This window comes from Dioscorea cayenensis, chromosome 19, assembly GCF_009730915.1.
Source record: "Dioscorea cayenensis subsp. rotundata cultivar TDr96_F1 chromosome 19, TDr96_F1_v2_PseudoChromosome.rev07_lg8_w22 25.fasta, whole genome shotgun sequence".
Taxonomy (NCBI): domain Eukaryota; kingdom Viridiplantae; phylum Streptophyta; class Magnoliopsida; order Dioscoreales; family Dioscoreaceae; genus Dioscorea; species Dioscorea cayenensis.
The window spans coordinates 3777740-3791165 of record NC_052489.1 but is presented as its reverse complement, the minus strand read 5'-3'; the positions used below and the strand labels follow the sequence as shown (position 1 = coordinate 3791165).

General features: G+C 30.1%; 1 protein-coding gene across 1 annotated transcript; it reads right to left on the bottom strand.

The window, feature by feature from the left end:
• Window positions 1–3695: 3695 nt before the first annotated feature.
• Window positions 3696–6836, bottom strand: LOC120283474 (cytokinin hydroxylase-like). The gene is made up of 5 exons (XM_039290168.1): window positions 6572–6836; window positions 6217–6446; window positions 5897–6138; window positions 4203–4641; window positions 3696–4121 (listed from the first exon to the last, which is right to left on the bottom strand). Exons 1-5 carry the CDS (start codon window positions 6834–6836, stop codon window positions 3696–3698), a joined length of 1602 nt encoding a protein of 533 aa, XP_039146102.1.
• Between the last annotated feature and the right edge of the window lie 6590 nt (window positions 6837–13426).

Genomic DNA, 13426 nt, shown 5'->3' with positions numbered 1-13426 from the left:
CAAATTAAACTTTTAAAAATTATCTATATAAATTTGGAAAAATTATTTGAAACATAGTCATTAATTTAAATAACATATGTTGTTATGTCTACTCAATATAGTCATCGAATTTATATGAGCTTAAAACAAAATCATCAATTCATCACAATAAATTTGAACTTATAAGATATGCCCACTTATCATAATTCTTCAAAATATTTTTAATTTAAAATATATTTATATTTATTTAACTATAATTTATATTTATAACCATAATAATGATAAAATGTAATTATTATTTCCTTATTGAATTATAACTTATCGCACTCATTATAATTCTATTAAATAAGATTTTTTAATTTAAAATATTATTTACATTTATATAACTACTATGAGTTATAACTATTCATGTAAATAAAAATATTTATTTTAAGATAAATTAAATTATAATTATGTCTTTATTTTATTTATTAAATTATAATTTATTGTTCTCAAAAAATTTAAATTTATACTGTAGTTTTATTTTAAATAAACTCAAAGAGGGGGCACTATTCTAACCTAGTTCAATATGATTAGGATAAAGTGTCCAATTTAGTGTTACACATATTTGATTGGGCAATTTATGAATTTATGATTTACTTCAAAATATTTATATATTTAATTTGATCAATTTCATAGATATGGAGAGGTTTTTTAAATCTATACCAAAAAGTACTGAAGCAAAAACGAGTTCAGCGTCTGATGAAAGTACTGCTGCTCAAAAGAAAAGTCTTGTTAAGTTTGATCCAAGTGATATTATTGCCAACCCAAGGCTTCAAAAAGCAATTGAGGAATATAACACAAGATTAAGAGATCAAGTAAGGAGAGAGTATTTGTTAATGGGTCAATGTCAACCAGTTGGCCACAGTTTTCCTAGAAAACAACGAAAAAAAGATTTGAGAAGCTTTAAAGAAGTGTGGTTTCAGAAATTTGATTGTTTGGAATATAGTGTGGAGAAAGATGTAGCTTACTGTTTCTATTGTTATCTTTTTAAGCAGCTAAGGAGTGATAAACTTGGGATTGATGCCTTCACGAAAACAGGGTTTAGCAATTGAAAGAAGGCAATGGAAGTTTTCACTGATCATGTTGGTGGAGTTAGTAACAACCACAACAATGCAAGGCAACATTGTGAGGATTTCAAAAATCAGAGGCAAAGCATGTCACATATATTTTGTTCTCATAGCAAAGAGCTAGATGGAGATTGCATATAGAGCTCGTGTCACTGCTATTTTACGAGTTGTTAGATTTCTTCTATTGCAAAGTCATGCTTTTCGTGGACATGATGAATCTTCTAGTTCCACAAATAAGGGCAACTTTCTAGAGATGCTAAATTGGTATGGGACGGAAGTTGAAAGTGTTGGTCATGTAATTAATGAAAATGCTCCTGAAAATAATCAAATGATTTTTCCACAAATACAAAAAGAGTTAGTAAGGGCTTGTGCAGAAGAGACCACACGGGTCATTATTGATGAGATTGGAGACAATCATTTTTCTATATTTCTTGTTAAGTCTTGTGACAAATCAATAAAAGAGCAAATGGCGGTGATTGTGAGGTTTGTGAATAAGGAAGGGCAAGTAATTGAAAGATTTCTTGCCATTGAACATGTTGCTGATACGTACTTCATCCCCTTCATTAAAGACAACTTTGGATGGATTGCTTGCCCGTTGTGATTTATCTATTTCTAAATTGAGAGGGCAGGGATATGATGGAGCCTCAAATATGAAAGAGCAATTTAATGGGTTGAAGACGTTAATTTTAAATGAAAATCCATTTGCCTTTTATGTCCATTGCTTTGCCCACCAATTGTAGTTGGTTGTCATTTCTGTTGCTAAGGGCATATTGGCTATTAGTGATTTTTTCAGCTATGTCACTATGATTGTGAACATTGTGGGTGCTTCTTGCAAAAGGAGAGATGTGTTGCTTCAAAAGCACCATGATTAAGATTATCGAGAAATTGGAGAGAGGTGAGATCTTCTCAGGAAAGGGGCCAACATCAAGAGGCTAATCTTGCAAGACCCGGTGATACACGGTGGGGCTCACATTATACAACTTTAATTAATCCGCCTATTTACTATGTGGGAATCAGTATTAGAGGTAATAGAGAATGTATGTAATGATGGGAATGTTGCGGAACAAAGAGGCATAACATCAGGTTTGATACAAAGGATGGAGAGTTTTGAATTTGTATTTATCTTGCATCTGATGATCAAAGTATTGGGATTAACTAATGACTTGTCAAATGCCTTGCAGCAGAAAGATCAAAACATTGTTAATGCAATGGGGTTTATAGTAACTGTAAAAGAACTTATGCAAGACTTGAGAGAAAATGGATGGGGTGCATTTTTAGAAAAAGTCAGTAGCTTTTGTGTTGCAATGTCAATTTCAGTGCCCAATATGGAAGATAGTATACAGTTCGAGGTCGTTCGAGACGTGGAGGGCAATTGGTTACTTATTATCATCATTATAATGCGGAGATCTTTATTGTTGTGATTGATTTACTTACTGCTGAGATGAATAACCGGTTTAGTGAAACTTCTACAGAGTTATTAAGATGCATTGCTTGTCTTGATCCAAGAAACTCTTTTTCAAAATTTGATCATGGTATGCTTATTCAACTTGCTCAAATTTACTCAAATGATTTTCCACATCTAATCATCTTATCTTGAAAGTGTAACTTCACATATATATTCTTGATGTGAGAAGAAATTCTAATTTTTCAAGTTGTCATGATCTTGCACGTCTTGCAATGAAAATGGTTCAAACTGATAAGCATTTGACTTTTCCATTGGTTTATCGCCTTATTGAATTGGCGTTGATCTTACCGGTGGCAACAACAACAGTTGAAAGAGCGTTCTCAGTAATGAATATCATCAAAACAGATTTGCGAAACAAAATATGCGATGAATGGTTGAACAATATGACGGTATGCTATATTGAGCGAGAGATGTTTGCTAAAATTGATGAAGAAATAATATTGCAATGTTTTCAAAACATGCAAAATTAAAGGATTCAGCTCCCTCCTCGCAGTCATTAGTGGTTTTTTTATTTTATATTCTAAAATATTATTTTTGGTGTATACCTCTAGGCTCTAGTTAGCTGTTAGCTAGAGAGAAACTTTTTGTAAACCCATTAATTGACATAGTGGAAGCATTTTAAATGGCTCTAAGAAGTCCCTTGGTTTTTTCCTTAATTTAAAAAGTTTTTCCACACTAAATTGGAGTCTTGCATTGATTGTATGCATATTTGTCGTTTTTAGAAGATATTATCTCATTCTAAATCACAAAGAGAGAGATTAGTTTTATATTTATAAGAGTTGTGTACTGTCACGCACCAATAAAAAAAACCGCACAACCTAACTAAAAAACCATACAAGTAAATGTGCGCCAACATACATTAAGTATACAGCCGCACAACTTTATTAAAAAATGCATGCGGGCTACTGTGCTCCCGCACAAAAGACCACATAGGGATTGGCAGAAAGAGTGTACGGGCTGGTGTATGCAAGACTGTATAGATGAACAGTGAACAATACTTCAGCTGAAAATTTCAACTGTTGCAGTAATGGGAACCCCGACACTATTCCTGAACATTAAAAAATAAACTCATAATTACTACTGATGTTTTCCAAATTATTTCCATGCATATATATGTTCTAATTAACATATAAACTGATCTTCTAAAGAGGTTTTAAATAAACAGGAACACCATACTTTGGCTTCAAAGTGAGAACATTAACAGGAGCATGCCTATAATTCTCAGAAATCCTAAAGCTGAAGTTAGAGAGCAGCATTGCAAGTATGATCTTGGCTTCCATGATGGCAAATGCTTGGCCTACACAGTTCCTAGGACCTGAAGCAAATGGCAAAAAGTTCCTTGTTTGAGCAAATGATTTTCCTGCAAACCTTTCTGGCTTGAACTCATCTGCATCTTCACCCCATAACTCCTTGCTGTGATGAATGGCCAACACTGGAATCCACACTGATAAACCTTTTGGAATGTGTAGCTTATTATTTCCTCCAAGTTCCATGTCTTCAAACACCATTCTTGGAAGCAATGTTGCAGGTGGGTAAAGCCTCAGTGATTCATTTATTATCAATTGAAGCTGCATGTTTGAAATCAATATTTAAGAATTCTAAACTGTTTCAAAGATTTCAGATAAAACTTAATTTGGTTGATTAATTACCAAGGTGAACTTGGAGAGATGATCAATGGAAAGAGGAGATTGGTCACAGACTTGAAGAACTTCATTGCGAGCTCTCTCCTGCCATGAAGGATTAGTAGCAAGAAGCATGATGGTCCAAGTAAGTAAGAGAGAGGAAGTGTCATGGCCTGCAAAGAATAAGGTCTTGCATTCATCCATGATCAATTGTTGAGTGTAAGTGAAACTATTTTTGTTGTTGATTTGCTTGTTTTCAGAGTCATATGATAATAAGACTTGAAGAAGGCCTTGTTGTTTTCTTGGTGATGATGATGATGATGATGATGATGATGATGAACTAGTGGTACTTTCAATTGGCTTTTCATTTTGATCTGTCTTCTTCATCTCCATGATCTCCCTCATGCCTTTCTCTACCTTCTTTTTTAGTTCTTCAATTTCTTTTCGGTATTTGCTTGGAAAGAACCTCAAGAACAAGTAAATGAAAATTTTAATAAGAGGGAAACAAAAATAGGGATTAAAATGATAAATGATATTATTTTAATGCCAATATAATTATATGTAATTATAAAAAATTGAAAAACAAAAAAAAAACAAAATCACCGTTCTAATAAACAAAGAATTAAAGCATTTGTCTCTTATATATACAGACCCAATATATAATTGAGATATAAATAACATGTGAACTTTTCACGTCATAAAAAAAATATAATAAAAAATAATTAAAATAATAATAATAATAATAATAAATCCATTTATTATAATACTATTCTCATTTGTTTTCGTTATCATTTATATTTCCTTTTTTTTGCCCCTCTCTGTATCTCTACATTTGGTAAATTTGTGTATTTAATTATTTTTTTTCATTTTTCAATAAAATTACGTGATTTACCTACTTTCTAAAAAAAAATAACAATACTAATTCATAATTAATATAAATAGTATTAGAAGATGTAAAGATTATTCCTAACAAATCAAAATATTAAATATTTATTTTCTAGATATATTAAGATATCAATCAACCGCTAATAAAGACTTTCTTAATATATCAAAAACTAAAATAAATTTCAGCAATTATAGATTTGGTGAAACTTGCTTACCACACTCAGAATGGATATATGATGATTTTTACTAAATTGTTTAGTATGAGCTGTTTTATTTATCTATTTAAAAAAATGAATAAAAAAAATACCATCTTACGATAGTAGAGTGGTAGTTTATTTATTTTTTTCTCAAGTTGAAAATCAGTTTGACCCACAATAGATGACGGTTTGTTACTATATATATATATATATATATATTTGACAAATACAACAAACACAATAATTAGAGAGTGTGCACCGGGAATTAATCTTCCAACTATGCAGCCTCAGACCCTCACCAAGACTGGGCTGCCTTATCCACATTAAAAAAAAATAAAATAAAGAAATATAAAAAATTAAATAGATAAACGTGGATAAAAGAAGAATTTAAACATAGTGAGAAACAAGAAGATAATACAAAGCGAACACACTATGATACATATAGAGAAGAACAAGAATATCAAGAAAAATAAGATGTATTAAAAGATAGATCAAAGATCTAACACTCACACTTAGCATGCATGAGAGAAAAAGAAGACCAATACGTGTTTATATATATATATATATATATATAAAGAGAGAGAGAGATAAGAGAAAAGGAATTAAGAAGAACAAGGAAAAAAAAATTAAGAATTGAACCTGTTTCCAGGGAACCACAAATGGCGACTAGCTTCAGCAGTGAGATCCTTCATACGTTCAAGTAAATGAAGTATCTTCTCCCCCATGTCATAACTGTTATCAAACCCAGTCCTTGCTATTATATCAGCTGTTAACTTTGTCATGTATTCACTGATCTCCACCTCCTTCTCTTCTCTTCCAATCACTCCATGCAACTCCTTCATTGTCTCCTTGCTACACTCCACCATATACTCAAAAAATCCCTACATTTCATCCAATTCCAAAATATATAGTATTGAGATAAAACAAGAACATACATAATATTTTTCATTTGTACGTACCTTGAGCTTGTCCCCCATAAAATGTGGTGCAACAATATGGCGTTGATGAAACCAATCTTGACCATTTGCCATTAAAATCCCTTTACCTATAAAATCTTTGGTCCCTTGTCTTTGTAACCATGACTTTCCGGTGGCCGGAGAATTCTTCGACGAGAGAAACTCCTTGATCAAGTCTGTCTCTGTTAAGCATAACCTTGGCTCATTTCCATACCAAAAGATGAATCTTTTACCTAATGAAAAAAACACAATTAATGTTTATCTTTTACCAAATGGTCCAGAGTACAGTAACTCTTCACAATATTAGTTGAGGTGAATAGTTTGTCAGCTTTATAAAAATTAGGAATGAATATATTACCGTATTGTTTAGACCAAAGGAGATAGTGAGGAAGAAGACGGCCAACAATGTTATGATCATTGATTTCCATGTCTGATGAAGTGGTGGTGGAAACAAGGGAGGCAATATCAAAGATATTACCGGAGAAACACCTCGGTGGAGGACCGAATACTCTTTGTTTAGCCATTATACTCCTTATACGCCATGGAATGAGAATGTAACTAGAGAAAAACATCCATAAAGGTCTCAAAATAATTAAGAGAAAAACCAAAACATAGATAGCCATGAGAAGAGAATTATAAAAGAAAAATGATAAGGATTGAGAAGATATATAGATAATATATATATATATATATATATATATATATATACCTATATACATTAATTTTTGAATCTCTTAAGGAGGAAATGAATTAGTGTATTTTTTTTTTTTTTCATTTGTTATAGTTTCCAATTAAATTATTGTTTTAATTCATTGAATTTGGACATTAGTATATAATGTTCATAGAGAAATATCTTATATGGTTTTTATGTAAAGATCCTCCCTTAATTAAGACTCAAAAGTAATATTGAATGTTATGGATTGCATGGGCATTTGTGACATATTGGAATCAAGGTTTTAAATTAGTACTAATTTGTGTGATTTTATTGCCTAAATTGAGAAGATGGGACACATGCATGCATTAATCCTATGTCATTGTGAAAATAAAACTAATTGGCCTTGGGATCTCTGTGGATCTATCTAATTGGTTAGGACTTTGAATATTTGTGTACATATCCTAATTAAAAATAATTCATTGTGTTTGGGAGTGAAGCTAATTTTCTTTATTTGAAGGCATATAAAATTATTGATAATTTTCTTGAGATTCTACATTTTGAAATTTGTTTGTTTGATGGTATTTAATTCTTGATCAAATATAACCTATATATGTAAAATTGCAATATATATATATATATATATGAAATAGGATTCAATGAAACATGACACCCCATAGGATTTTATCCTCTTAAATCAAAAGTTGCAGCGTGATAACTTTGTCTTTTTTTTATAAAATTATTATTGTTTTATTATCTAAACATGTAAACAGTAAACCGAAAATCTCTCCCTTATCCTAATAATAAACCGCAAGGGTTTAAGGCTCAAGATTTATGATTTAATTAGTGTTTAGAAGATTTAGGGTTTGTGGTTTACTATTTAGTGTTTATGGCTCACAATTTAGGATTTAGAGTTTAGGATATAAGATTTAATTAGGGCATTGGTTTTATAGTATTTGGATTAAAGATTTTAGGATTTTAGGTAAGGTTTTATAATATTTTATAATTTAAAAAAATTTATGGATTTATATTGTTTGAATTTAAAGTTTATAGAAAAAAATAGTATCCACATCATTCGAAAAAACCTATTCAATTGTTTTTATGGTGTCACATTTTCATATATTCCTTACTATGTATATAAAAAAAATGGCATCCACATCATTCGAAAAATCAATTCAGTTGTTAACATGATGTTATAGTTTCATATATTCTTTACTATGTCTATATATAAAAGATATATCTCATTATAAAAGAGATATATATATATATATATATATATATAATAGCAAATTAATTTATAGAAATCTTAGTAAAAATTAAAGTAAGATAAATTAGAAATTTTAATTTTTTTAAGTATATAAATAATCTATTTTTTTAATATTTTATGGATGTTAATTTTTTAATTACATACATACTAAATTTGGCTTCATTTGTATGTATATAATTTGAATTAATAAACTATTCTCAAAATTCTATAAGACAGCAAATCAAGTCGGAAGTATCACTTTACAATGTTTACATATCTTCAACATATATATTAAATATTTGTTTGCTTCTAGATTAAATAAGGATCACTTGAAATGAAAATAATGTTTATGGGATTATTTATCTCTAATTCAAACTGTTTTCGATAAAAATGGATAAATCAAATTAAACTTATTATTATTATCATTATTTTTATTATTTATTATTTTTAAATTTGATGACATGACCACAAAAGCTAAAGAAAACCAAGTGATAAACAGATACAATATATCTCCTATCTTAATTTTTAACTGATAATAATATTGGCATGAATATTTAAAAATGAGATACACCATATTTTAATCTAAATCGTTGAATTATTTTAAACAGAATACTTCAATAAATCATAACCGTTGATTTTATTCCTATTAGACCTATAGAAAAAAATAAAAAATAAAAAGCACAGTACACTTACCCATTATTTTCTCTCTGTCTCTCTTGTATACCTATTACTCTCACCTGTGGACATCTAGGAACCTAATGAAGAAAGAGAAAGAAACCTAATCAACTTAATAGAAGATTAGATCTTTTTAATTTTCCTTTTAATTTTCCTTTCAACATGTTATCTTACTCACCTGGTACTATTGAACACTTTAAGAAAATTGGGCCATGGTATAACAAGCATACATTTGGAGATCACACACACACACACACACACACACACACACACACACACACACACACAGAGACACATATATATAGGGTTATATTTCTAAGGGACCCTTTTTTTTATTATTGTTTAAATGACCATGGGCGATTATATTTGTCAAGCTTCTGAGTTAACATGCTCAATATTAATAACAATAGCATGAATATTATAATATTTGTCTATATGACTCTCGTCTATGAAATATTTCTTTTAATACTTTTTTAAATGGTTTTTAGGTCTGGACTGGACTAGCCAGTTCAACTAGGTTCATCCCGGATCAGGCTTTTAAGACTGGTCCAATCCACTCACAAAACCTAGAATTTAAAAAACCCATAGCACATTGTATGATTATGGACACCTTAGTTGCTTTGTTTCATTTTATGTTTTTATTCATCAAGATTTAAACAAGTTCATATTTATGTTATTTTGTAAACATTTAATCATTTATATGCTTGTCCATTATGAATATTTTATTTATTATTTATTTTTTCAAAGTTTTGGTCTGAACTTTAGATTTGTGGAGATTTGCACAAATTCATATTTTTGTTATTTGGTATACTTGAATATGTAGCATGATTGCTTTAAGCTTTAAAAATCCTTTTTTTTCATTTTTATTCTTTCATATTTGAATTTTTAAACATATATAATTGAAATATAATTTAAATTTTAATAAAATAATTGACCCTGTTCAACCCTTTGATCCCTAACCCTTGACCTTTCGGGTTCTGAAAACCTTGATATATGTATATATATATATATATATATATATATATGAATAATCCAGAGGTATTTATAACCAATATAAATAGGAAATTAGGAATACAACCATCTTTAGTTTTTTTTCTTCTTACTTGTAATGTTTATTTTCATATTGTATTTTTAAAGTATTTAATAAAATAATTATACTTTCTCTTACTCATTTTTATTCATAAATTTTCAAAATATTTATTATAATATTCACTTAACATATGTTCCAACCATTAGTATTTTATCTAATTTTTTCAAAATAAGTTTTTAATGTTTAAAATAACTTATGAATATTATATATTCTGTTAAAAAAAAAGAGTGATATGATTTTTTTTTAAATAAAGAAACCAAAATGAATATAAAGAAAGCCACAATACATGAACTAGATTGAGCATGTTAACTCAGAAGTCTTAAAAGAGTATTAAAAAAATTAATTATTATATTTCATCATATCAAGAAGAAATTAAACAAAAGTAAGAATATTTTGTAGAAACGAATTTCTTAAAACATTTTTAATTTTTAAAATTTTAATTTTTAAAACTTTTATTTGTTAAATCTAACTTAAAATAAAATAAAAAAATAGTCTTAGCGCACCTTGCATCTTGTGCATGCCACCATTACAAGGGCAAGGTATTTTTTAATATTCTATTAAAATATTAATAATAAAAATTTGAAAAAAAAATAATAAAACAAAATAGAGGATCAAATAATGAGGATACCAAAAGACGTTTCATCTAATGGTATTGACCTCACTACTAGACCTGTCCTTGGGTAGAGTCGGGCCGGGTTCGGGCGGACCACGTCTATAATTACTAAATTTTTTTACTTGTCCAAGCCAGGCCCGGTCGAAAAATCTAGGCCTTAACTTTTGCCAAAACCCGCCCAAATTTAATAACCTCTACACAAAGCCTGCCCAAATAAGTTTTTTTCAAATAATATATAAGTTATAAAAAAAATTATAATAATAATATTAATATGTGAATATCACCAAATATTATTCTACAAAACTCTTAAAAATTAAGATAACAAATGCAAATATTTATTCAATTACAAAAACTAAAATTCAAACTATTACTATCAATGGTAATCAACAATAAATATATATTATATAAGTATATAGAAAACTAATTAATAAATAATCAATGACGATTCAAATCATTATATATATATATATATATATATATATATATATAAGTATATACATGCAAAATTAATTAATAAATATATTTTATAATTTGGGCCAGGCTTTTAATAATGAAAACCAAACCCGGACCGTTTTTAAAATGGGCTTCTTTTTTGTTTAAAGCCCGGACATCGGGCCTTATATATTTATCCAAACCCTCTCACTTTTCGGGCAGGCCTTCGGGCTTAGGAGGGTAGCCCGATCCTTAGACAAGTCTACTCACTACATAAAGCTTAGTTTGTAAAATTTTAATTACCTTTCATCCAAATGTAACGAATATAGTGATGGCAGAACCCAGAAGTCTTCGACTGTGGGAGTGGCTTTGTATCAACAAAACCTTAGACGCAACACCGATTCAATTGTTTATGCGTTTGTTATCTTTATAAAAAAAATATATATTTATATATGAGGCCGTGTCATTTACGAACCTTCATAGATTCAATATCTACAAATATTCATCATCAATAATTGGATTTCAATCCAATCATCTTTATTATATATTATTATTATTATAGCTTCTAAAGTAATGGAGAAATTCTTATCCAATTTTACTTTACAGCTAAGTAGTATTATGTTACTTATAAATAAAAAAAATGGGATGGGATGTATAATAATTTTTTATATGAACTATCTGATAACAATAACTCAACTAATATGTTTCAAAATGTGTAATTTGACTATTTATGTACTCTCTATGTTTCTTTTTATCTGTCATAAACACATGTTTTTTTTTATTTGTCATTTTTGAACATTAAGAAGCATTTATTATTATTTTTTTTCCAAAGTTACCATAACATTCTATTCAATTCTCTTCTTGAAATTTAATATGAGAGAGAAATGTGAAGATATAAATTAGGGGTAATTTTACAAAATAACTAATTTTTTATTAAATTATGTGAAATAACCAACTTTTTTGATATTTAAGATTCACATATGGGACGATGGAGAGGTCGTTGGGGATGCCGTTCAACTTACTCTGGATGCCGGGGTCATCCGGGGTGAAGTAACTGTTAGGATGACAGCTTTGCTCAGAGAGTTTTCAGAGTTTAAGAAGCATGGATAAGAGAGGTAGAGAGAGAGATGTATAAACAAAGGACTTTTTCATTGCATTGGGAAGGGGGATGAGGTACAAAGGATGAGAGGGATTTCCCTTATGGTGTGGGAAGTGATGCCCTCATCTTACAAACTAAAGGGTCTTATTTAAGCTCCAAGACTTAACCCTTAAGTCATGCTATTCATGACATGACATATATCAAACTATCATGTAGTAAACATGACACATACCCAACTTATCTATTCCTAACAAGACACTTACCAAACTCACTTATTACAAGTATGTCATTCAACAAAGAAAACTACAAATACACATAGCTGATTCCAGTTAGATCTTTCCAGTTTCGTTGCTCAAGATCGAGACGATGGAGAACAGCCGGGGATGCCGCTCATCCTGATCGCCGAAATCATCCGGGTGAAGTAACGATCGACGGCTTTAGCAGCCAGCAGTAGCACGATAGAGGGAGACGATAAACAAAGAATGACTTTTTATCGCGATCGGGTGACGAGGCAGGATGAGGATTTCACGGTGAGCAGCGATGCCCCTATCTCAACCAAGGGTGCCTGCAGCTCCAAGACTCTCAACCCCTGTCAGCCACACGACATGATATACAACTATCACGTAGAACATGACATTACTCAACTTACCTATTCCTAGTAAGACACTTACCAAACCCACTTATTACAAGCATGTCATTCAACAGTAAAATAGGTTTGGTAAGTGTCTTGCTAGGAATAGGTAAGTTGGGTATGTGTTATGTTTACTACATGATAGTTTGGTATATGTCATGTCATGAATAGTATGACTAAAGGGTTAAGTCTTGGAGCCTATATAAGGCCCCTTAGTTTGTGAGATGAGAGCATCACTTCTCACACCATAAGGGAAATCCCTCTCATCCTTTGTACCTCATCCCCTTCCCAATGCAATAAAGAAGTCCTTCTTTGTTTATACATCTCTCTCTCTACCTCTTTTATCCATGCTTCTTAAACTCTGAAAACTCTCTGATCAAAGTCTTTCCGCCCCTAACCGCTATTTCACCCCTGGATGACCCCAAGATCCCAAGTAAATCGAATCCAGATCCCCAACGACTCTCCATCGTCCCTGCATGTTGGCTTTCGACGTAAGGCTTGAGGTTCTACTTACTGCACTCACTATATAATAAAACAAAACAAAATGGTGAAAGGAAATTCAATAATGAAGACATTAAACTGGTTCAAAAAATTAAACTAAACAAATTGTAAGTAACATAAAATCTTTAGAATTACCACTGATAAATTCATACTTAATAATTGAAATAGATGATCGTATAGGTGGTTAGGGAGCTGTTTTAAAATTTAGACAAAAAAAAAAAAAATCAACATAAAATGAAGAGAAAATAAACACCTATAATACTAAAGTAGCAAG

What these genes read in the sequence shown, in the direction of transcription:
- LOC120283474 (XM_039290168.1), bottom strand. Translation starts at nt 6,836, where the DNA reads ATGGCTATCTATGTTTTGGTTTTTCTCTTAATTATTTTGAGACCTTTA. An exon ending in TTATGGGGGACAAGCTCAAG is followed by an intron (nt 6,139 to 6,216) that starts GTACGTACAAAT and finishes GATGAAATGTAG; the next exon opens with GGATTTTTTGAGTATATGGT. An exon ending in ATCTCTCCAAGTTCACCTTG is followed by an intron (nt 4,122 to 4,202) that starts GTAATTAATCAA and finishes TCAAACATGCAG; the next exon opens with CTTCAATTGATAATAAATGA.